At 44.2% G+C, this 25,730-nt stretch overlaps 1 protein-coding gene across 4 annotated transcripts in view; it reads right to left on the bottom strand.

The window, feature by feature from the left end:
* The window catches only part of LOC118392612 (SH3 domain-containing protein 19-like), a 153,954-nt gene extending 129,682 nt beyond the window's left edge, over positions 1 to 24,272 (bottom strand). For 3 of the 4 annotated variants that reach the window (XR_008062053.1, XR_008062054.1, XM_052459022.1), the window contains exons 1-7: positions 23,821 to 24,272; positions 17,931 to 17,955; positions 15,711 to 15,751; positions 15,034 to 15,080; positions 13,930 to 14,067; positions 4,871 to 5,045; positions 3,475 to 4,749 (exon numbers count right to left, since the gene is read on the bottom strand). Coding sequence is in view for 2 of the 4 variants with exons in the window: in XM_052459022.1 (XP_052314982.1) it covers positions 3,475 to 4,749; positions 4,871 to 5,045; positions 13,930 to 14,067; positions 15,034 to 15,080; positions 15,711 to 15,751; positions 17,931 to 17,955; positions 23,821 to 23,926 (1,807 nt within the window). In the remaining 2 variants the exon portion in view is untranslated. The remainder of the gene's footprint in view (positions 1 to 3,474; positions 4,750 to 4,870; positions 5,046 to 13,929; positions 14,068 to 15,033; positions 15,081 to 15,710; positions 15,752 to 17,930; positions 17,956 to 23,820) is intronic. The other variant, XM_052459023.1, reaches the window with a different exon arrangement.
* Between the last annotated feature and the right edge of the window lie 1,458 nt (positions 24,273 to 25,730).

Genomic DNA, 25,730 nt, shown 5'->3' with positions numbered 1-25,730 from the left:
TGTGGGTTGCTTTACTCAGTGGGTTGCTTTACTCAGTGGGTTGCTTTACTCAGTGGGTTGCTTTACTCAGTGGGTTGCTTTACTCTGTGGGTTGCTTTACTCGGTGGGTTGCTTTACTCAGTGGGTTGCTTTACTCGGTGGGTTGCTTTACTCGGTGGGTTGCTTTACTCGGTGGGTTGCTTTACTCTGTGGGTTGCTTCTTAGCAAGTAAACCACTTTACATTGCAGAAATATGTGTAGCAGACGCCAGTTTACATTGGAGTCACATCTGTAATATATATAATGTGTAGTATATATAATGTGTAGTGTGTATATAACGTGTAGTATATATATAATGTGTAGTATATATAATATGTAGTGTGTATATAATGTGTAGTATATATAATGTGTAGTATAAATAATGTGTATTATATATAATGTGTAGTATATATATATAATGTGTAATATATATAATATGTGTAATATATATAATATGTGACTGACCGGCTCGATCTTATGTAGCAAAATTTGAAATATATATATATATTTTTTTACATTGGATAAAAGTAGAGACTTTGAGCTACAAAATGGTATATTATACACTACAGTTGAGGAAAAATGGGAAAGTAATTCTGCTTTTAAAGTTGATAAACTTGTAACCCCACTTTTGAGAAAATGTCCCTAGAATAATTTGGGACACCTACTGGAGAGCTCTCCTTTGTCTACACCCGTTCACACCCTCTTAAGCCTTAACCCCACCCATCTCTTTATAGATTAATTGATTAGTTTAGTAAACAACCAAAGACTAAAAGGATGGTTTATTAATTAACCTTTATTTAACTTGACAATTATGTTAAGAACAAATTCTTATTTACAATGACGGCCTACTCCGGCCAAACCTGGACGACGCTGGGCCAATTGTGCGCCGCCCTATGGGACTCCCAATCACGTCCGGTTGTGAAACAGCCTGGAATCAAACCAGATTCTGTAGTGACACCTCTAGCACTGAGATGCAGTTTTAAATCGGCATTTAAATAATTCAGGGTGAGTGCTCACTGGAAATTTGAGGTCCTTGTGGAGTTTGTTTAAAAGAATGCAAACAAAAATTTACAATTGTATTCTTAGAGTGTAGAGGCGTCAGGTAGCCTAGCGGTTAGAGTGTAGAGGAGGCAGGGTAGTCTAGTGGTTAGAGTGTAGAGGCGTCAGGTAGCCTAGCGGTTAGAGTGTAGAGGAGGCAGGGTAGTCTAGTGGTTAGAGTGTAGAGGTGGTAGGGTAGTCTAGTGGTTAGAGTGTAGAGGCGTCAGGTAGCCTAGTGGTTAGAGTGTAGAGGCGTCAGGTAGCCTAGTGGTTAGAGTGTAGAGGCGTCAGGTAGCCTAGTGGTTAGAGTGTAGAGGCGTCAGGTAGCCTAGTGGTTAGAGTGTAGAGGCGGCAGGTAGCCTAGTGGTTAGAGTGTAGAGGCGGCAGGTAGCCTAGTGGTTAGAGTGTAGAGGCGTCAGGTAGCCTAGTGGTTAGAGTGTAGAGGCGGCAGGTAGCCTAGTGGTTAGAGTGTAGAGGCGGCAGGTAGCCTAGTGGTTAGAGTGTAGAGGCGTCAGGTAGCCTAGTGGTTAGAGTGTAGAGGCGGCAGGTAGCCTAGTGGTTAGAGTGTAGAGGCGTCAGGTAGCCTAGTGGTTAGAGTGTAGAGGCGGCAGGTAGCCTAGTGGTTAGAGTGTAGAGGCGTCAGGTAGCCTAGTGGTTAGAGTGTAGAGGCGGCAGGTAGCCTAGTGGTTAGAGTGTAGAGGCGGCAGATAGCCTAGTGGTTAGAGTGTAGAGGCGGCAGATAGCCTAGTGGTTAGAGTGTAGAGGCGGCAGATAGCCTAGTGGTTAGAGTGTAGAGGCGGCAGGTAGCCTAGTGGTTAGAGTGTAGAGGCGTCAGGTAGCCTAGTGGTTAGAGTGTAGAGGCGTCAGGTAGCCTAGTGGTTAGAGTGTAGAGGCGTCAGGTAGCCTAGTGGTTAGAGTGTAGAGGCGTCAGGTAGCCTAGTGGTTAGAGTGTAGAGGCGTCAGGTAGCCTAGTGGTTAGAGCGTAGAGGCGTCAGGTAGCCTAGTGGTTAGAGCGTAGAGGAGGCAGGTAGCCTAGTGGTTAGAGCGTAGAGGAGGCAGGTAGCCTAGTGGTTAGAGTGTAGAGGCGTCAGGTAGCCTAGTGGTTAGAGTGTAGAGGCGTCAGGTAGCCTAGTGGTTAGAGTGTAGAGGAGGCAGGTAGCCTAGTGGTTAGAGTGTAGAGGAGGCAGGTAGCCTAGTGGTTAGAGTGTAGAGGCGTCAGGTAGCCTAGTGGTTAGAGCGTAGAGGAGGCAGGTAGCCTAGTGGTTAGAGCGTTGGGCCAGTAACCGAAAGGTTGGTGGATCGAATCCCTGAGCTGACAAGGTACAAATATGTCGTTCTGCAGCTGAACAAGGCAGTTAACCCACTGTTGTAAATAATAATTTGTTCTTAACTGACTAGTTAAATAAAGGTTCAAAATAAAAAGTATCTTAAAGCAGTCTAAGCATAAGGACAGACTGAATTTATACTACGGTTGGGTTCGTAAATTCAATCTGGAGTGGGTTTACTAATGCCCAGAGCGTTGTCAGATTGTCCTAAAGTCGGAGCGTTCAGTGGATGCTCCGACAGAGTTGATCCGAGCGTTCTGACCCTAACAATAGCAGTCGAGCGCCCAAGCTAAGTGGCTAAAGTTGGCTAACTACTTCCAGACACAAATACGAGAACCGCTCACCCTAGCAGAGCTGGTTAGGCTGTTTTTATGATACCCAGAGTGTTGCTGACTGTAACTGTGCTGCTGGTAACAAAACAAACTTATTCAACGGGTGTTGAGCGTTGGTAGATTCACCAGTTCCCCTGCGCTCTGGCACCCTCAGACAAGAGTGCTCTGAAATCGGAGTAGAATTTACCCAGAGAGAATTTACCAGCTACGTCTATCGACAGCTGTCGCAGTGACATCATGAACATTCTATTGAAATGGTTACTTGCCTAGTGGAATCTTGAATGAATAATGTCATTCATCTTTTGTAAATATGTCGGCAACCGTTTTCTAAAAGCAATAAGGCCTGAGAACTATTATGGTCTGTTCTAAAACCGCGTTCAAGTGCTTAGTCGGAACTTGGAAAATTACAATCTAGCTAACTGGTTGAACACGGCACCGTATACCTACATTCATTTAGCAAGTCGGAAATGTCAGAGTGTCCTAGTGGCGGCTAGCACGTGAACGCGGTTTTAGAAAAGACCATAATAGTATGGCATGAGGCCCGACGCGAAGCCTGTGGCTGCCTTAACTGCCTTAAGCTTAGTGCTTAACACACACACACACACACACACACACACACACACACACACACACACACACACACACACACACACACACACACACACACACACACACACACACACACACACACACACACACACACACACACACACACACACACACACACACACACACACACACACACACACACACGCACTTACCACTCGCTCTACGGGATGATGACATGGCATTGGGCTTCTGAGCAACACTCGGTCTAATGTTGTTGCTGTGGAGGTCTATGGAGGATTCAAGGGATAACGCTGGTGTTGTTAGGTCAACCACAGTGCTTCTCTCTTGGGGTACCATGGCCCCGTTGGTCCTGGGTGCTACTGGAGGTCTCGGAGGGGGACGGAGTAGGGAGGTCCCTTCTGTCTGCCTTACCTGGGGGTCTGGTCTTTGGGGTTCAGAGGGGGGCTTTCTAGGAAGCAGGGGTAGGGGTGCGAGGACTGAGACAGGGGTACTTGAGGGGGTCTCGGTAGGTTTGGGAGAGGGGTCAGTGGGTGTGGGTTGGGAGGTGGTAACTGTATCAACAGTCAAGTTCATGTCTATCGCAAGTGAGCTTCCATCTTCCCAAAATCCTTTGCGGGAGGAAGTCTTGGCAGCGAGGGAGGGTTTCCGGGAGATGACTGGGTCCGGTTTGGGGAGTGCTTGTACTCGGGGGTGGGGTTCAGGTTTCCCACCCCCTAGCAACGCTCCATCTCCGTGGTCACTGTCTGCATGGTTACCATGGTCCTCCTGTTGCTGCTGCAGCTCGAAGGCTTGTATCCTGGCTCTCATATCTTCCTCCTCCTCCTCCTCCTCCTCCTCCTCTTCTTCTTCTTCTTCTCCTCTCAAGTCGCGCTCTACTTCGTCGTTGCTATGGTGATCAGGGAAGCCCCAATCGTCGGAGCTGAAGGCGTCCAGGAGATCCTGAAGGTACTTCCCCCCCTGATGACTCACTTCTTGGTTCTCTGTGACCTCACATCCTGTCTGTCCCAGCCTCACCAGGGTCTGAACTTTGACTTCTCTCCTGATTGGTCGAAGGCTATTTTTTGTGCGAGGACGTGGCCTGGGCTGGTTATGGGGCAGAGGAGGGTCGGAGGGCATTGTCAAGACAGTGGAATGAGGGGGGAGGACGAAGGAGGACTGCTCCCATTGGTCAGTTTGGCTGCCAGGGACAGAGGTCAAGAGATCATAGTGAAATGCTGTCGCCTCTGTGTGTGTGACGGTGTGTCTGCTGGTCTGAGTGTGTGTGCGAAGTGCTGGACTGTCTTCTAAGAAGATGAGTGAGTCATCAGCTTGCGACGTCGTGTCATCAGCGTGCGACGTCGTGTAATCAGCGTGCGACGTCGTGTCATCAGCGTGCGACGTCGTGTCATCAGCGTGCGACGTCGTGTCATCAGCGTGCAACAGTTTGGCTGTAAAGGAAGGTCTGGGAGGCCTTGGAGGTCTCCTGGCTACAAACACACAACACATGATCTAATATTAATAATCATTCTATATTGTGTCCCTTTCGGCTAATGTCTGATGGATCACTTTCCTAATGTACGATTCCTCACCCTAAACAACCCCTCTTACCCACAGAGCCTCTCTGGTTGGGTGCGTGGGCCACTGCTGAGAATTCTAGTCCAGTGTCAGTCTGCGTGGCGATGGTAGTTGTGGAGACAGAGCGTTGGGGGGAGAAGGAGGGAGGCAACACCTGGACCTGTACCTGACTCGTCTCTCTAATCACCTCGTCATAAGAAGGAGGGGGCTGGAGAGAGGGAGGGAAATCGTCAACAAAACTATGAATGAACAGGAATTGAAACCTTGAAAGGTACGGCTAATACCGTAAGTTACCTGGTCAGGTGTGGTAGGATAGGGTATATTACCTGTATGGTCTGACTAGATAAGGTACAGGTAGGTAGGGGGTAAGTTACCTGGTCAGGTGTGGTAGGATAGGGTATATTACCTGTATGGTCTGACTAGATAAGGTACAGGTAGGTAGGTGGTAAGTTACCTGGTCAGGTGTGGTAGGATAGGGTATATTACCTGTATGGTCTGACTAGATAAGGTACAGGTAGGTAGGTGGTAAGTTACCTGGTCAGGTGTGGTAGGATAGGGTATATTACCTGTATGGTCTGACTAGATAAGGTACAGGTAGGTAGGTGGTAAGTTACCTGGTCAGGTGTGGTAGGATAGGGTATATTACCTGTATGGTCTGACTAGATAAGGTACAGGTAGGTAGGGGGTAAGTTACCTGGTCAGGTGTGATAGAATAGGGTATATTACCTGTATGGTCTGACTAGATAAGGTACAGGTAGGTAGGTGGTAAGTTACCTGGTCAGGTGTGGTAGGATAGGGTATATTACCTGTATGGTCTGACTAGATAAGGTACAGGTAGGTAGGTGGTAAGTTACCTGGTCAGGTGTGGTAGGATAGGGTATATTACCTGTATGGTCTGACTAGATAAGGTACAGGTAGGTAGGTGGTAAGTTACCTGGTCAGGTGTGGTAGGATAGGGTATATTACCTGTATGGTCTGACTAGATAAGGTACAGGTAGGTAGGTGGTAAGTTACCTGGTCAGGTGTGATAGGGTATATTACCTGTATGGTCTGACTAGATAAGGTACAGGTAGGTAGGTGGTAAGTTACCTGGTCAGGTGTGGTAGGATAGGGTATATTACCTGTATGGTCTGACTAGATAAGGTACAGGTAGGTAGGTAGTAAGTTACCTGGTCAGGTGTGGTAGGATAGGGTATATTACCTGTATGGTCTGACTAGATAAGGTACAGGTAGGTAGGGGTAAGTTACAGGTCAGGTGTGATAGAATAGGGTATATTACCTGTATGGTCTGACTAGATAAGGTACAGGTAGGTAGGTGGAGTTACCTGGTCAGGTGTGGTAGGAAGGTATATTACCTGTATGGTCTGACTAGATAAGGTACAGGTAGGTAGGTGGTAAGTTACCTGGTCAGGTGTGTAGGATAGGGTATATTACCTGTATGGTCTGACTAGAGAGGTAAGGTACAGGTTACCTGGTCAGGTGTGGTAGGATAGGGTATATTACCTGTATGGTCTGACTAGATAAGGTACAGGTAGGTAGGGGGTAAGTTACCTGGTCAGGTGTGATAGAATAGGGTATATTACCTGTATGGTCTGACTAGATAAGGTACAGGTAGGTAGGTGGTAAGTTACCTGGTCAGGTGTGGTAGGATAGGGTATATTACCTGTATGGTCTGACTAGATAAGGTACAGGTAGGTAGGTGGTAAGTTACCTGGTCAGGTGTGGTAGGATAGGGTATATTACCTGTATGGTCTGACTAGATAAGGTACAGGTAGGTATAAGTTACCTGGTCAGGTGTGATAGGGTATATTACCTGTATGGTCTGACTAGATAAGGTACAGGTAGGTAGGTGGTAAGTTACCTGGTCAGGTGTGGTAGGATAGGGTATATTACCTGTATGGTCTGACTAGATAAGGTACAGGTAGGTAGGGGGTAAGTTACCTGGTCAGGTGTGGTAGGGTATATTACCTGTATGGTCTGACTAGATAAGGTACAGGTAGGTAGGTGGTAAGTTACCTGGTCAGGTGTGGTAGGATAGGGTATATTACCTGTATGGTCTGACTAGATAAGGTACAGGTAGGTAGGGGGTAAGTTACCTGGTCAGGTGTGATAGAATAGGGTATATTACCTGTATGGTCTGACTAGATAAGGTACAGGTAGGTAGGTGGTAAGTTACCTGGTCAGGTGTGGTAGGATAGGGTATATTACCTGTATGGTCTGACTAGATAAGGTATAGATAGGTAGGTGGTAAGTTACCTGGTCAGGTGTGGTAGGATAGGGTATATTACCTGTATGGTCTGACTAGATAAGGTACAGGTAGGTAGGGGGTAAGTTACCTGGTCAGGTGTGGTAGGATAGGGTATATTACCTGTATGGTCTGACTAGATAAGGTATAGATAGGTAGGTGGTAAGTTACCTGGTTAGGTGTGATAGGGTATATTACCTGTATGGTCTGACTAGATACGGTACAGGTAGGTAGGTGGTAAGTTACCTGGTCAGGTGTGGTAGGATAGGGTATATTACCTGTATGGTCTGACTAGATAAGGTATAAGTAGGTAGGGGGTAAGTTACCTGGTCAGGTGTGGTAGGATAGGGTATATTACCTGTATGGTCTGACTAGATAAGGTATAGATAGGTATTTTTCAAGAACTTCGAAAGTTTCTTCAAGTGCAGTCGCGAAAACCAGTGCTATGATGGAACTGGCTCTCATGAGGACCACCACAGGTAAGGAAGATCCAGAGTTACCTCTGCTGCAGAGGATAAGTTCATTAGAGTTAACTGCACCTCAGATTATTCATGGTCGAATTGCTGCAGAGAAACCACTACTAAAGGACACCAATAATAAGAAGAGACTTGCTTGGGCCAAGAAACACGAGCAATGGACATTAGACCGGTGGAAATCTGTCCTTTGGTCTGATGAGTCCAAATTTGAGAGTTTTGGTTTTAACCACCGTGTCTTTGTGAGATGCAGAGTAGGTGAATGATGATCTCTGCATGTGTGGTTCCCACCGTGAAGCATGGAGGAGGAGGTGTGATGGTGCGGGGGTGCTTTGCTGGTGACACTGTCTGTGATTTATTTAGAATTCAAGGCACACTTAACCTCTTAACCAGCATGGCTACCACAACATTCTGCAGCGATACACCATCCCATCTGGTTTGCGCTTAGTGGGATTATCATTTGTTTTTCAACAGGACAATGACCCAACACACCTCCAGGCTGTGTAAGGGCTATTTGACCAATAAGGAGAGTGATGGAGTGCTGAATCAGATGACCAGGGCTCCTTAATCACTCAACCTCAAACCAATTTAAATGGTTTGGGATGAGTTGGACTGCAGAGTGAAGGAAAAGCAGCCAACAAGTGCCCAGCATATGTGGGAACTCATTCAAGACTGTTGGAAATGCATTCCAGGTGACTACCTTACGAAGCTTGTTGAGAGAATGCAAAGCTGTTATCAAGGCAAAGGATGGCTACTTTGAAGAATCTCAAATAAACTCAGCACAAAAAGAAAAAGTCCCTTTTTCAGGACCCTGTCTTTCAAAGATTATTCATAAAAATCATGTATTGTAAAGGGTTTCAACACTGTTTCCCATGCTTGTTCAATGAACCATAAACAATTCATTAACATGCACCTGTGGAACGGTCGTTAAGACACTAACAGCTTACAGACGGTAGGCAATTAAGGTCACAGTTATGAAAACTTAGGACACTAAAGAGGCCTTTCTACTGACTCCAAAAGAAAGATGCCCAGGGTCCCTGCTTATCTGCGTGAACGTGCCTTAGGCATGCTGCAAGGAGGCATGAGGACTGCAGATGTGACCAGGGCAATAAATTGCATTGTCCGTACTGTGAGACGCGAAAGACAGCGCTACAGGGAGACAAAGCAGACAGCTGATCGTCCTCGCAGTGGCAGACCATGTGTAGCAACACCTGCACAGGATCGGTACATCCAAACATCACACCTGCGGGACAGGTACAGGATGGCAACAACAACTGCCCGAGTTACACCAGGAATGCACAATCACTCCATCAGTGCTCAGACTGTCCGCAATAGGCTGAGAGAGGCTGGACTGAGTGCTTGTAGGCCTGTTGTCAGGCAGGTCCACACCAGACATCACCAGCAACAATGTCCCCTATGGGCACAAACCCACCGTCGCTGGACCAGACAGGCCTGGCAAAAAGTGCTCTTCCCTGACGAGTCAAGGTTTTGTCTCACCAGGGGTGATGGTCGGATTCACGTTTATCGTCGAAGGAATGAGCGTTACACCGAGGCCTGTATCCTGGAGCGGGATCGATTTGGAGGTAGAGGGTCTGTCATGGTCTGGGGCGGTGTGTCACAGCATCATCGCACTGAGCTTGTCATTACAGGCAATCTCAACACTGTGCGTTAAAGGGAAGACATCCTCCCTCATGTGGTACCCTTCCTGCAGGCTCATCCTGACATGACCCTCTGACAATGCCACCAGCCATACTGCTAGTTCTGTGCGTGATTTCCTGCAAGACAGGAATGTTAGTGTTCTGCCATGGCCAGCGAAGAGCCCGGATCTCAATCCCATTGAGCATGTCTAGGACCTGTTGGATCGGAGGGTGAGGGCTAGGACCATTCCCCCCAGAAATGTCCGGGAACTTGCAGGTGCCTTGGTGGAAGAGTGGGGTAACATCTCACAGCAAGAACTGGCAAATCTGGTGCCGTCCATGAGGAGGAGATGCACTGCAGTACTTAATGCAGCTGGTGGCCACACCAGATACTGACTGTTACTTTTGATTTTGACCCCCCCTCCCTCCTTTGTTCAGGGACACATTATTCCATTTCTGTTAGTCACATGTCTGTGGAACTTGTTCAGTTTATGTCTGCTGTTGAATCTTGTTATGTTCATACAAATATTTACACATGTTAAGTTTGCTGAAAATAAATGCAGTTGACAGTGAGAGGACGTTTGTTTTTTTGCTGAGTTTATAAAATATATTTTGATTTTGTTTCACACTTTTTTGGTTACTACATGATTCCATATGTGTTATTTCATTGTTTAGATGTCTTCACTATTATTCTACAATGTAGAAAATAATACAAATAAAGAAAAACCCTTGAATGAGAAAGTGTGTCCAAACTTTTGACTGGCACTGTATATTGTATATTAAAGATGACGTGGGTGTCCATCATCATATTAAAGATGGCGTGGGTGTCCATCATCATATTAAATATGGCGTGGGTGTCCATCATCATATTAAAGAAGACGTGGGTGTCCATCACCATACTAAAGGAGATGGCGTGGGTGTCCATCATCATATTAAAGATGGCGTGGGTGTCCATCATCATATTAAAGATGGCGTGGGTGTCCATCATCATATTAAAGATGGCGTGGGTGTCCATCATCATATTAAAAGATGGCGTGGGTGTCCATCACCATCATCGTGGGTGTCCATTATTAAAAGATGGCGTGGGTGTCCATCATCATATTAAAGGAGATAAAGGAGATGGCGTGGGTGTCCATCACCATATTAAAGTGAGATGCGTGGGTGTCCATCATCATATTAGAAGTGTCCATCATCATATTAAAGATGACGTGGGTGTCCATCATCATATTAAAGATGACGGGGGTGTCCATCATCATATTAAAGGAGATGACGTGGGTGTCCATCATCATATTAAAGGAGATGACGGGTGTCCATCATCGTGATGGCGTGGGTGTCCATCATCATATTAAAGAGATGGCGTGGGTGTCCATCATCATATTAAAAGATGACGTGGGTGTCCATCATCATATTAAAGGAGATGGCGTGATGATGGCGTGGGTGTCCATCATCATATTAAAGATGACGTGGGTGTCCATCATCATATTAAAGATGCGTGGGTGTCCATCATCATATTAAAGATGGCGTGGGTGTCCATCATCATATTAAAGATGGCGTGGGTGTCCATCATCATATTAAAGATGGCGTGGGTGTCCATCATCATATTAAAGGAGATGGCGTGGGTGTCCATCATCATATTAAAAGATGAGATGACGTGGGTGTCCATCATCATATTAAAGGAGATGACGTGGGTGTCCATCATCATATTAAAGGAGATGGCGTGGGTGTCCATCATCATCATATTAAAGATGGCGTGGGTGTCCATCATTAAAGGAGATGGCGTGGGTGTCCATCATCATATTAAAGATGACGTGGGTGTCCATCATCATATTAAAGGAGACGTGGGTGTCCATCATCATATTAAAGGAGATGACGTGGGTGTCCATCATCATATTAAAGGAGATGGCGTGGGTGTCCATCATCATATTAAAGGAGATGACGTGGGTGTCCATCATCATATTAAAGGAGATGGGCGTGGGTGTCCATCATCATATTAAAGAAAGATGGCGTGGGTGTCCATCATCATATTAAAGATGGTGGGTGTCCATCACCATACTAAAGGAGATGGCGTGGGTGTCCATCATCATATTAAAGATGGCGTGGGTGTCCATCATCATATTAATGGTGTGGGTGTCCATCATCATATTAAAGATGGCGTGGGTGTCCATCATCATATTAAAGATGGCGTGGGTGTCCATCATCATATTAAAGATGGCGTGGGTGTCCATCATCATATTAAAGATGGCGTGGGTGTCCATCATCATATTAAAAGATGACGTGGGTGTCCATCATCATATTAAAGGAGATGACGGGTGTCCATCGTGGGTGTCCATCATCATATTAAAGAGATGGCGTGGGTGTCCATCATCATATTAAAGATGACGTGGGTGTCCATCATCATATTAAAGATGGCGTGGGTGTCCATCATCATATTAAAGATGGCGTGGGTGTCCATCATCATATTAAAGATGGCGTGGGTGTCCATCATCATATTAAAGATGACGTGGGTGTCCATCATCATATTAAAGATGGCGTGGGTGTCCATCATCATATTAAAAAGATGGCGTGGGTGTCCATCATCATATTAAAGGAGATGGGGTCCATCATCGTGGGTGTCCATCATCATATTAAAGAGCGTGGGTGTCCATCATCATATTAAAGAGATGACGTGGGTGTCCATCATCATATTAAAGGAGATGTGTCCATCATCATATTAAGGAGATGGGTGTCCATCATCATATTAAAGATGGCGTGGGTGTCCATCATCATATTAAAAGATGACGTGGGTGTCCATCATCATATTAAAAGATGTGTCCATCATCATATTAAAACGCGTGGGTGTCCATCATATAAAGGAGACGTGGGTGTCCATCATCATATTAAAAGATGGCGTGGGTGTCCATCATCATATTAAAGGAGATGCGTGGGTGTCCATCACCATATTAAAGATGGCGTGGGTGTCCATCATCATATTAAAGATGGCGTGGGTGTCCATCATCATATTAAAGATGGCGTGGGTGTCCATCATCATATTAAAGGAGATGGCGTGGGTGTCCATCATCATATTAAAGATGGGTGCGTGGGTGTCCATCATCATATTAAAGATGGCGTGGGTGTCCATCATCATATTAAAGATGACGTGGGTGTCCATCATCATATTAAAAGGAGATAAAGGAGATGGCGTGGGTGTCCATCATCATATTAAAGATGACGTGGGTGTCCATCATCATATTAAAAGGAGTCCATCACCATATGGCGTGGGTGTCCCATCATATTCATATTAAAGGAGATAGCGTGGGTGTCCATCATCATATTAAAGGAGATGTGCGTGGGTGTCCATCATCATATAAAGGAGATGGCGTGGGTGTCCATCACCATATTAAAGGAGATGGCGGGTGTCCATCACCATATTAAAGGAGATGATGCGTGGGTGTCCATCATCATATTAAAGGAGATGACGTGGGTGTCCATCATCATATTAAAGATGGCGTGGGTGTCCTTCATCATATTAAAGATGACGTGGGTGTCCATCATCATATTAAAGGAGATAAAGATGGCGTGGGTGTCCATCATCATATTAAAGGAGATGACGTGGGTGTCCATCATCATATTAAAGATGGCGTGGGTGTCCATCATCATATTAAAGGAGATGACGTGGGTGTCCATCACCATATTAAAGATGACGTGGGTGTCCTTCATCATATTAAAGATGACGTGGGTGTCCATCATCATATTAAAGATGACGTGGGTGTCCATCATCATATTAAAGATGGCGTGGGTGTCCATCATCATATTAAAGATGACGTGGGTGTCCCATCATATTAAAGGAGATGGCGTGGGTGTCCATCATCATATTAAAGATGACGTGGGTGTCCATCACCATATTAAAGACGTGGGTGATGCGTGGGTGTCCATCATCATATTAAAGATGACGTGGGTGTCCATCACCATACTAAAGGAGATGGCGTGGGTGTCCATCATCATATTAAAGGAGATAAAGGAGATGACGTGGGTGTCCATCATCATATTAAAGATGGCGTGGGTGTCCATCATCATATTAAAGATGACGTGGGTGTCCATCATCATATTAAAGATGACGTGGGTGTCCATCATCATATTAAAGATGGCGTGGGTGTCCATCATCATATTAAAGATGGCGTGGGTGTCCATCATCATATTAAAGATGGCGTGGGTGTCCATCATCATATTAAAGATGACGTGGGTGTCCATCATCATATTAAAGATGACGTGGGTGTCCATCATCATATTAAAGATGGCGTGGGTGTCCATCATCATATTAAAGATGGCGTGGGTGTCCATCATCATATTAAAGATGACGTGGGTGTCCATCATCATATTAAAGATGACGTGGGTGTCCATCACCATATTATAGATGACGTGGGTGTCCATCATCATATTAAAGGAGATGACGTGGGTGTCCATAAGAAGATTAAATTGTTGTGGTGGGAGGAGGGGGAAGACGAGGGTTAGTTACCTGTATAGTAAGAGGTATAGTACTGCCCCAGATCATAGTGGTGGGAGGAGGAAGGAGGAGGAGGAAGAGGAGGGTTAGTTACCTGTATAGTAAGAGGTAAAGTACTGCCCCAGATCATAGTGGTGGGAGGAGGAAGGAGGAGGAGGAAGAGGAGGGTTAGTTACCTGTATAGTAAGAGGTATAGTACTGCCCCAGATCATAGTGGTGGGAGGAGGAAGAGGAGGAGGAAGAGGAGGGTTAGTTACCTGTATAGTATGAGGTATACTACTACCCCAGATCATAGCAGCAGGAGGAGGGGGCGGAGGGAATCCCCCAGAAGCCCCGGGGAACCAGGTGTTGGACGCCAGCGGCTCAGCTGATAGGATGGTGATCTCTGGACGGCTTTAATAACATGGAGAGGACATCAGTATGCCACAGGCCAGAGGTATGCCACAGGTCAGAGGTATGCCACAGGCCAGAGGTATGCCGCAGGCCAGAGGTATGCCACAGGCCAGAGGTATGCCACAGGCCAGAGGTATGCCACAGCCCAGAGGTATGCCACAGGCCAGAGGTATGCCACAGGCCAGAGGTATGCCACAGGCCAGAGGTATGCCACAGGTCAGAGGTATGCCACAGGCCAGAGGTATGCCACAGGCCAGAGGCATGCCACAGGCCAGAGGCATGCCACAGGCCAGAGGCATGCCACGGGCCAGAGGTATGCCACAGGCCAGAGGTATGCCACAGGCCAGAGGTATGCCACAGGCCAGAGGTATGCCACAGGCCAGAGGCATGCCACAGGCCAGAGGTATGCCACAGGCCAGAGGTATGCCACAGGCCAGAGGTATGCCACAGGCCAGAGGTATGCCACAGGCCAGAGGTATGTCACAGGCCAGAGGTATGCCACAGGCCAGAGGCATGTCACAGGCCAGCCAGAGGTATGCCACAGGCCAGAGGTATGCCACAGGCCAGAGGTATGCCACAGGCCAGAGGCATGCCACAGGCCAGAGGTATGCCACAGGCCAGAGGTATGCCACAGGCCAGAGGTATGCCACAGGCCAGAGGTATGTAATCAAAGCTCAATCTATCATGATGAAAACACCAGAAAGCTAAACGTGGGTGTTTCGGATCTGATGTGGATCTGATCAGGATCTGATGTGGATCTGATCTGATGTGGATCTGATCTGAATCTGATCTGATGTGGATCTGATGTGGATCTGATGTGGATCTGATCTGGATCTGATGTGGATCTGATGTGGATCTGATCTGATGTGGATCTGATGTGGATCTGATGTGGATCTGATGTGGATCTGATCTGGATCTGATGTGGATCTGATCTGTGAAATGCGTCACTAAACTCAGCCGTAAACTTACCTGTCTCTGGGGTTGCTCTCGCTCAGGGAAGTGGATCTAGTTGACGCTGAGACAGAGAAACACCGGTTTTTATTGATTTGTATTGAACCAGGAGGAACTATTGAGGTCTGAAAAACCTCTTACACAAGGAACAGACACCTGGTCAAGAGGGGCAATTTAGCCATCACACTCATTATAAAGCTCTTAACATAAGATGGTCTAGTCATAATGCCGTGTTCAAACCAACTGGGAACTTGGAAATATCAGACATCCAACTTCAGCGTGTTCAAGACAACTGGGAACTCAGGGGGAAAAAAACTGGTACAACTGGCTAAAATCGCTTTGAAGTGTAATTCAACTCTGGAACTCAGGCCTCTTTCTAGAGCTCTGACTTTACGACCTGAAGGTCACTGACGTCACGATTCGACCTCGTATTTTTCCAGTTCCCAGTTGTCTTGAAAGCGGCAAGTGCTACTAACACCAAAACATCTTTATAGCACTAACAACAGTTCCCCTAGCCTACACACTGATCTTGAGTCAGCTTTGTATTTTTCCCCTACTAACGATTAAGGTTATGCTTTGTTGAAGGGAAGCTGATCCTAGATCTGTACCCAGGGGAAACTTCATCCAGGAGCAGTTCCTATATACAGACAAGTCATCCGTTGTTGTGTAGAGTAATAAAGGAAGTGATACTCACTCCTCTTAATGGCGGCCCTGATGGAGGACAGAGGTCCTTGGCTGGAGGAAAGGAAGAAGAAGTTCACCTGCTATCTTTCTCCATTACAGAATACACAGTGCAGGTTTCCTTCTAGAAACACAGCTAAGGTGTGTGTGTATTTATTATGGATCCCCATTCGTTATAACATCTACAGAAAAGACAGGAATGCCAAAGGTGGAGGTGTTGCTGTTTATATTTAGAACCACATTCCTGTAAAGATTAGAGAGGATCTCATGTTTAATACTGTTGAAGTAATATGGCTACAGGTTCATCTGCCTCACCTAAAGCCCATTCTGGTGGGAAGCTGCTATAGACAGTCAGTATCTGGATAATGTTAAATACTGTTGTAGTAATATGGCTACAGGTTCATCTGCCTCCCCTAAAGCCCATTCTGGTGGGAAGCTGCTATAGACCACCAAGTGTTAACAGTCAGTATCTGGATAATGTTAAATACTGTTGTAGTAATATGGCTACAGGTTCATCTGCCTCCCCTAAAGCCCATTCTGGTGGGAAGCTGCTATAGACCACCAAGTGCTAACAGTCAGTATCTGGGTAACGTGTGAAATGTTTGATAATGTAAGTGATATCAACAGAGAGGTATATTTTCTGGGTGATTTTCAATATTTACTGGCTTTAATCAGGCTGCCCACTCAAGACAAAGCTTCAAACTGTAACCAGTACCTGCAACCTGGTTCAGGTTATCAGTCAACCTACCAGGGTAGTTACAAACAGCACAGGAATGAAATCAGCATGTATTGATCACATCTTTACTAATGCTGCAGATATTTGCTTTAAAGCCGTATCTAGATCCATAGGATGTAGTGATCACAATATAGCAGCCATATCTAGGAAAACCAAAGGCTGGGCCTAATATAGTGTATAAGAGGTCAGGCTGGGCCTAATATAATGTATAAGAGGTCAGGCTGGGCCTAATATAGTGTATAAGAGGTCAGGCTGGGCCTAATATAGTGTATAAGAGGTCAGGCTGGGCCTAATATAGTGTATAAGAGGTCAGGCTGGGCCTAATATAGTGTATAAGAGGTCAGGCTGGGCCTAATATAGTGTATAAGAGGTCAGGCTGGGCCTAATATAGTGTATAAGAGGTCAGACTGGGCCTAATATAGTGTATAAGAGGTCAGGCTGGGCCTAATATAGTGTATAAGAGGTCAGGCTGGGCCTAATATAGTGTATAAGAGGTCAGGCTGGGCCTAATATATTATATTATTATTTATTATATGCCATTTAGCAGACGCTTTTATCCAAAGCGACTTACAGTCATGTGTGCATACATTCTACGTATGGGTGGTCCCGGGAATCGAACCCACTACCCTGGCGTTACAAGCGCCATGCTCTACCAACTGAGCTACAGAAGGACAATGACAAGCCACCGGGGTCTGACAATCTGGATGGAAACTTACTGAGGACAATAGCAGACAATTTAGCCACTCAGGAACCCCATTAGTTCCTGCCAAGGCAGCAGCTACTCTTCCTGTGGTTTATTATGGATCCCCATTAGTTCCTGACAAGGCAGCAGCTACTCTTCCTAGGGTTTATTATGGATCCCCATTAGTTCCTGCCAAGGCAGCAGCTACTCTTCCTGGGGTTTATTATGGATCCCCATTAGTTCCTGCCAAGGCAGCAGCTACTCTTCCTGGGGTTTATTATGGATCCCCATTAGTTCCTGCCAAGGCAGCAGCTACTCTTCCTAGGGGTTTATTATGGATCCCCATTAGTTCCTGCCAAGGCAGCAGCTACTCTTCCTGGGGTTTATTATGGATCCCCATTAGTTCCTGCCAAGGCAGCAGCTACTCTTCCTGGGGTTTATTATGGATCCCCATTAGTTCTTGCCAAGGCAGCAGCTACTCTTCCTGGGGTTTATTATGGATCCCCATTAGTTCCTGCAAAGGCAGCAGCTACTCTTCCTGGGGTTTATTATGGATCCCCATTAGTTCCTGCCAAGGCAGCAGCTACTCTTCCTGGGGTTTATTATGGATCCACGTTAGTTCCTGTCTCTTCCTGAGGTCCTGCTAAATTGGTTTATTGGAGGAAGTCAGATAGACTACTACACTTGTTCGGGAGGGAAAATCCTCACCCAAAACTACTAGCCCTGTTAATACCTCCTAACCTGATAGCCACGTGTTTGTCTGTGTGTGTCAAGCAAGGTAATAATTAATATGACAGTTATCTGTCAGAACTCACCTCAGTCTGTGTTCCTTGTGCCTCTCTGAGAGCAAGAGAGGGAGAAAGAGAGAGAGAGAGAGAGAGAGAGAGGGAGAAAGAGAGGGAAAAAGAGAGGGAAAAAGAGAGAGGGAGAAAGAGAGAAGAGAGGGAGAAAGAGAGAAGAGAGGGAGAAAGAGAGAGAGAAGAGAGGTAGAAAAGAGAGAGAGAGAAGAGGGAGAAAAAGAGAGAGAGAGAAGAGGGAGAAAAAGAGAGAGAGAGAAGGGAGAAGAGAGGGAGAAAGGGAGAGAGAGAAGAGAGGGAGAGAGAGCGAGAAGAGAGAGAGCGAGAAGAGAGAGAGCGAGAAGAGAGAGAGCGAGAAGAGAGAGAGCGAGAAGAGAGAGAGCGAGAAGAGAGAGAGAGAAGAGCATGGTTACTGAGAGAACAGTAGCTACAGTTTCCTGGCCACCTGGAGATGATCAGCTTCCAACAGGCGTATTCCCCCTTTAACTCCCCCATTCTCACGTGAACTCCCCTGGTCCAATAGATAACTCCCCTGGTCGTTTGCAATAAAGATAGATAACTCCCCTGGTCGTTTGCAATAAAGATAGATAACTCCCCTGGTCCTATGCAATAAAGATAGATAACTCCCCTGGTCCAATAGAATAAAGATAGATAACTCCCCTGGTCCAATAGAATAAAGATAGATAACTCCCCTGGTCCAATAGAATAAAGATAGATAACTCCCCTGGTCCAATAGAATAAAGATAGATAACTCCCTGGTCCAATAGAATAAAGATAGATAACTCCCCTGGTCCAATAGAATAAAGATAGATAACTCCCCTGGTCCAATAGAATAAAGATAGACAACTCCCCTGGTCCAATAGAATAAAGATAGATAACTCCATTGGTCCAATAGAATAAAGATAGATAACTCCATTGGTCCAATAGAATAAAGATAGATAACTCCATTGGTCCAATAGAATAAAGATAGATAACTCCCCTGGTCGTTTGCAATAAAGATAGATAACTCCCCTGGTCCAATAGAATAAAGATAGATAACTCCATTGGTCCAATAGAATAAAGATAGATAACTCCCCTGGTCCAATAGAATAAAGATAGATAACTCCATTGGTCCAATATAATAAAGATAGATAACTCCCCTGGTCGTTTGCAATAAAGATAGATAACTCCCCTGGTCCAATAGAATAAAGATAGATAACTCCATTGGTCCAATAGAATAAAGATAGATAACTCCCCTGGTCCAATAGAATAAAGATAGATAACTCCCATGGTCCAATAGAATAAAGATAGATAACTCCCCCGGTCCAATAGAATAAAGATAGATAACTCCCCTGGTCCAATAGAATAAAGATAGATAACTCCATTGGTCCAATAGAATAAAGATAGATAACTCCATTGGTCCAATAGAATAAAGATAGATAACTCCATTGGTCCAATAGAATAAAGATAGATAACTCCCCTGGTCCAATAGAATAAAGATAGATAACTCCCCTGGTCCAATAGAATAAAGATAGATAACTCCCCCGGTCCAATAGAATAAAGATAGATAACTCCCCTGGTCCAATAGAATAAAACTCCCCTGGTCCAATAGAATAAAGATAGATAACTCCATTGGTCCAATAGAATAAAGATAGATAACTCCATTGGTCCAATAGAATAAAGATAGATAACTCCATTGGTCCAATAGAATAAAGATAGATAACTCCATTGGTCCAATAGAATAAAGATAGATAACTCCATTGGTCCAATAGAATAAAGATAGATAACTCCCCTGGTCCAATAGAATAAAGATAGAAAACTCCCCCGGTCCAATAGAATAAAGATAGATAACTCCATTAGTCCAATAGAATAAAGATAGATAACTCCATTAGTCCAATAGAATAAAGATAGATAACTCCCCTGGTCCAATAGAATAAAGATAGAAAACTCCCCCGGTCCAATAGAATAAAGATAGATAACTCCATTGGTCCAATAGAATAAAGATAGATAACTCCCTGGTCCATTAGAATAAAGATAGAAACTCCCCGGTCCAATAGAATAAAGATAGATAACTCCATTGGTCCAATAGAATAAAGATAGATAACTCCATTGGTCCATTAGAATAAAGATAGATAACTCCCTGGTCCAATAGAATAAAGATAGATAACTCCATTAGTCCAATAGAATAAAGATAGATAACTCCATTGGTCCAATAGAATAAAGATAGATAACTCCCCTGGTCCAATAGAATAAAGATAGATAACTCCCCTGGTCGTTTGCAATAAAGATAGATAACTCCCCTGGTCCAATAGAATAAAGATAGATAACTCCCCTGGTCCAATAGAATAAAGATAGATAACTCCCTGGTCCAATAGAATAAAGATAGATAACTCCCCAATAGAATAAAGATAGGTCCAATAGAATAAAGATAGATAACTCCCCTGGTCCAATAGAATAAAGATAGATAACTCCCCTTGTCCAATAGAATAAAGATAGATAACTCCATTGGTCCAATAGAATAAAGATAGATAACTCCATTAGTCCAATAGAATAAAGATAGATAACTCCATTAGTCCAATAGAATAAAGATAGATAACTCCCCTGGTCCAATAGAATAAAGATAGAAAACTCCCCCGGTCCAATAGAATAAAGATAGATAACTCCATTGGTCCAATAGAATAAAGATAGATAACTCCCCTGGTCCATTAGAATAAAGATAGAAAACTCCCCCGGTCCAATAGAATAAAGATAGATAACTCCATTGGTCCAATAGAATAAAGATAGATAACTCCATTGGTCCATTAGAATAAAGATAGATAACTCCCCTGGTCCAATAGAATAAAGATAGATAACTCCATTAGTCCAATAGAATAAAGATAGATAACTCCATTAGTCCAATAGAATAAAGATAGATAACTCCCCTGGTCCAATAGAATAAAGATAGATAACTCCCCTGGTCGTTTGCAATAAAGATAGATAACTCCCCTGGTCCAATAGAATAAAGATAGATAACTCCCCTGGTCCAATAGAATAAAGATAGATAACTCCCCTGGTCCAATAGAATAAAGATAGATAACTCCCCGGTCCAATAGAATAAAGATAGATAACTCCCCTGGTCCAATAGAATAAAGATAGATAACTCCCCTGGTCCAATAGAATAAAGATAGATAACTCCCCTTGTCCAATAGAATAAAGATAGATAACTCCATTGGTCCAATAGAATAAAGATAGATAACTCCATTGGTCCAATAGAATAAAGATAGATAACTCCCCTGGTCCAATAGAATAAAGATAGATAACTCCATTGGTCCAATAGAATAAAGATAGATAACTCCATTAGTCCAATAGAATAAAGATAGATAACTCCATTGGTCCAATAGAATAAAGATAGATAACTCCATTGGTCCAATAGAATAAAGATAGATAACTCCATTGGTCCAATAGAATAAAGATAGATAACTCCCCTGGTCCAATAGAATAAAGATAGATAACTCCATTGGTCCAATAGAATAAAGATAGATAACTCCCCTGGTCCAATAGAATAAAGATAGATAACTCCATTGGTCCAATAGAATAAAGATAGATAACTCCCCCGGTCCAATAGAATGAAGATAGATAACTCCCCCGGTCCAATAGAATAAAGATAGATAACTCCCCTGGTCCAATAGAATAAAGATAGATAACTCCCCTGGTCCAATAGAATAAAGATAGATAACTCCCCTGGTCCAATAGAATAAAGATAGATAACTCCCCTGGTCCAATAGAATAAAGATAGATAACTCCCCAGCATCTAAAGTTCCTCTGTCAGTGCTTCGGATAAAACAAAAAACCCACAGAATCTTTACAGCCAAACTCCAGCAGTTCTTGTGGATCCAATCTCTTCCCAGAATGTAGTAAACTGAAGAAAGTGAACCGCTGTCCAACGGAACTCTCTCGGGTTCCAGAAAGGTTTTGTCCCTAATGGAAACCCATGTGGTGCACTACAGCGCATTCGGAAAGTATTCAGACCCCTTCACTTTGTCCACATTTTGTTGTGTTTACAGTCAAACTGAGCAATCGAGGGAGAAGGGCCTTGGTCAGGGAGGTGACCAAGAACACGATGGTCACTCTGACAGAGCTCCAGAGTTCCTCTGGGGAGATGGGTGAACCTTCCAGAAGGACAACCATCTCTGCAGCACCACCAATCAGGCCTTTATGATAGAGTGGCCTGGCAGAAGCCACTCCTCAGTAAAAGGCACATGACAGCCAGCTTGGAATTGGTTAAAAGGCACCCAAAGACTCTCAGACTACGAGAAACAAGATCCTCTGGTCTGATGAAACCAAGAATTGAATTATTTGGCCTGAATGCCAAGCGTCACATCTGGAGGAAACCTGGCACCATCCCTACAGTGAAGCATGGTGGTGGCAGCATCATGCTGTGGAGATGTTTTTCAGCGACAGGGTCTGGGAGACTAGTCAGGATCAACGGAAAGATGAACGCAGCAAAGTAGAGAGAGATCCTTGATGAAAACCTGCTGCAGAGTGCTCAGGACCTCAGACTGGGGTGAAGGTTCACCTTCCAACAGGACAAGACAACGCAGGAGTGGCTTCGGGAAAAGTCTCTGAATGTTCTTGACTGGCCCAACCAGAGCCCGGACTTGAACCCGATCGAACATCTCTGGAGAGACCTGAAAATATCTGTGCAGCGACGCTCCCCATCCAACCTGACAGAGCTTGAGAGGATCTGCAGAGAAGAATGGGAGAAACTCCCCAAATACAGGTGTGCCAAGCTTGTAGCGTCATACCAAAGAAGACTGGAGGCTGTAATCGCTGCCAAAGGTGCTTCAACAAACTACTGAGTAAAGGGTCTGAATACTTATGTAAATGTTACATTTCAGTTTCACATATTTTATAAATTTGCAAAAAATTTTTTTTTAAATGGTTTTGCTTCGTCATCATGGGGTATTGTGATGTCATTATGGGGTATTGTGATGTCATTATGGAGTATTGTGATGTCATTATGGGGTATTGTGATGTCATTATGGGGTATTGTGTGAGGGGGAAAAAACAATTGAATCCATTTTTAGAATAAGGCTGTAAAGTAACAAAATGTGGAAAAAGTCAAGGGGTCTGAATACTTTCCAGAAGCACTGTATTTAGGTACACAACCTAATTGCTCTTAGTGTGAATGCTTACAGTTTCATTATGCTTGAGCTATAATGCATTATAACGCTGATATGAAGGATTTATTTAGGAATATCTGAAACAGCATGTCAGGCTTCACCACATTTGTGTGTGTGCAGGTGTGTGTGTGTGTGCGTGCGTGTGTTTGTGCGTGTGTGCATGCGTGCGTTTGTGTGCAGGTGTGTGTGTGCGTGCTCTGAGAGGAGGTACCAGGGAGAGCTGATTCACCCCAGGAATGCAGAGGGTAGGCCCTGCCAGGACACACACACACACACACACACACACACACACACACACAGAGTTAGCAAATGTGGTGACTGTGGACAGTATCTAGGCCCAGATCTTTTCACTCTGGCCAGAGAGCAAGTCTACTTGATGCCTGCAGGATGTGTTTGTGTCTTCCCTGTCAGGCTGAAGGAATGTGAGGATGTGTTTTGCAGCCTCCCGAGCGGTGTCTGAAACAGCACCCTATTCCCTATGTAGTGCACTATTTTTGACCTGGGCTCTGATCAAAAGGAGTGCACTATCTAGGAAGTAGGGTGCCATTTGGGATGACACTCTAGTCCTCCTCCTCCTCCTCCTATCCAACAGAGACCAGCCAACCAGACCAGGTATCAAATGGAAGAAAACCTACTGAAACAGGACTGACAGAACAAACAAGAAACACTCTTTTTTAGTGTGTTCCGTTGCAAAACGTTTTTCTACCGTGTGCACTAATGAATATAAGCAGAGATTGTGGGGAAGGTTGTTTGGTGAGATATTTTACCTCCAGATGAGTTGGTCGGTCTGGGTTGGCGTCTTATAACAGGTTCCCTCGGCTCTCCTCTCAAACTCTCCCGCTCCTCGTCCTCCATTCTCCTCGCCTCGGCCATCGCAGAGAGATAATATCCTAGTGTGAGAACGAAGACGACTGGCTAGTGCGACAACTCCAATACAATGGATACCAGAAACATATCCCTAATTAGTCGAGAAACCGACTGGCTGCCGGAGACGTGCGCGAACGGCTCCCCAACTTTGACCAAAACAACACAACTCGCATAACTTGTCACAAAATAAGTAATTCGCCACCGTTGGTATTGTTTAAAACTATCATCAAAAAATGAAAGACAATCGTTATTTGTTGATAATAAAAGCCGGAGAGACATTCGAATAATAGTTAGTCTGGCATCTCGCGCTCCAAGACGTGTGTGTCGTGAGCAACAATAGTGGAATCGACGGTTCGCCTTCAAATTAAAAGTTTCCCATTGATACTGATACAAACGGATGAAAATAGTGGGAATCGTGCCACAATTGAACTAGATAATGCTAAACAAAGTTGCAATGTTGTTATATAAAAACAACCATATACAATAAATAAAAACAATTAAAAAATTTAAAGATACAAATCTGTTGAATTCGCTGTGGATGTATTGTCTTTAGGATTACGTTGTGGCATAGGATCTGGGATATCAGCCTACTCAGTGAAACCCACAGAACACAACTATAAATAAGTGTCACTGATATCCAGGATATTTGTGTTTTTACTATGTGCTACCACAACAAATGTGGCTTCATGAAAAATAATTGTACTACTTCTTAAAACAACAAATCCAAATCGAATCAAATTGTATTTGTCACAACAGGTGTCGACTTTATCATGAACTGATAAAGACAAGGCCTTAAGGCTGTAGATTTAGTTTCTGAGTAACGGTTCATGTACCAATGTTTAATGTAACCAATGTTGTTCCTAGAATGTACTTTTTATTTAATTTTAAATTACATTTATCTGAAAATGTGATTTACACGTGTCAATTCACATGTGTCCTTGCTCTGTTTAGAGGAAAATTGCTTTGTGTTGTCGTGTCCGTCTTCACGAGTAATGTCTTGGGTTCATGGACTACAAAGCTGTGAGAAATATTGCAAGACTTATTGCACAAGACTGAGAATATAGAGCAGATCGTTTGCTAATGAGAACATCTCGACTGAGAGTATAGAGCAGATCGTTTGCTAATGAGAACATCTCGACTGAGAGTATAGAGCAGATCGTTTGCTAATGAGAACATCTCGACTGAGAGTATAGAGCAGATCGTTTGCTAAGAAACTTACTGGAAACATTTATTTATTCAAAGTCCTGAATAATTTCTCTCACATCACCGTATTTAGCTTGTTGATGAATCGACCACTGATTGCATTGATTTGACTTGTTGATGAATCGACCACTGATTGTATTGATTTGACTTGTTGATGAATCGACCACTGATTGCATTGATTTGACTTGTTGATGAATCGACCACTGATTGCATTGATTTGACTTGTTGATGAATCGACCACTGATTGTATTGATTTGACTTGTTGATGAATCGACCACTGATTGCATTGATTTGACTTGTTGATGAATCGACCACTGATTGCATTGATTTGACTTGTTGATGAATCGACCACTGATTGTATTGATTTGACTTGTTGATGAATCGACCACTGATTGCATTGATTTGACTTGTTGATGAATCGACCACTGATTGCATTGATTTGACTTGTTGATGAATCGACCACTGATTGCATTGATTTGACTTGTTGATGAATCGACCACTGATTGCATTGATTTGACTTGTTGATGAATCGACCACTGATTGTATTGATTTGACTTGTTGATGAATCGACCACTGATTGCATTGATTTGACTTGTTGATGAATCGA

Source organism: Oncorhynchus keta, chromosome 13 (assembly GCF_023373465.1).
Source record: "Oncorhynchus keta strain PuntledgeMale-10-30-2019 chromosome 13, Oket_V2, whole genome shotgun sequence".
Classification (NCBI taxonomy): Eukaryota; Metazoa; Chordata; class Actinopteri; order Salmoniformes; family Salmonidae; genus Oncorhynchus; species Oncorhynchus keta.
Note: the sequence above shows the minus strand (reverse complement) of the source record. Positions and strands in the feature narration are given on the sequence as shown.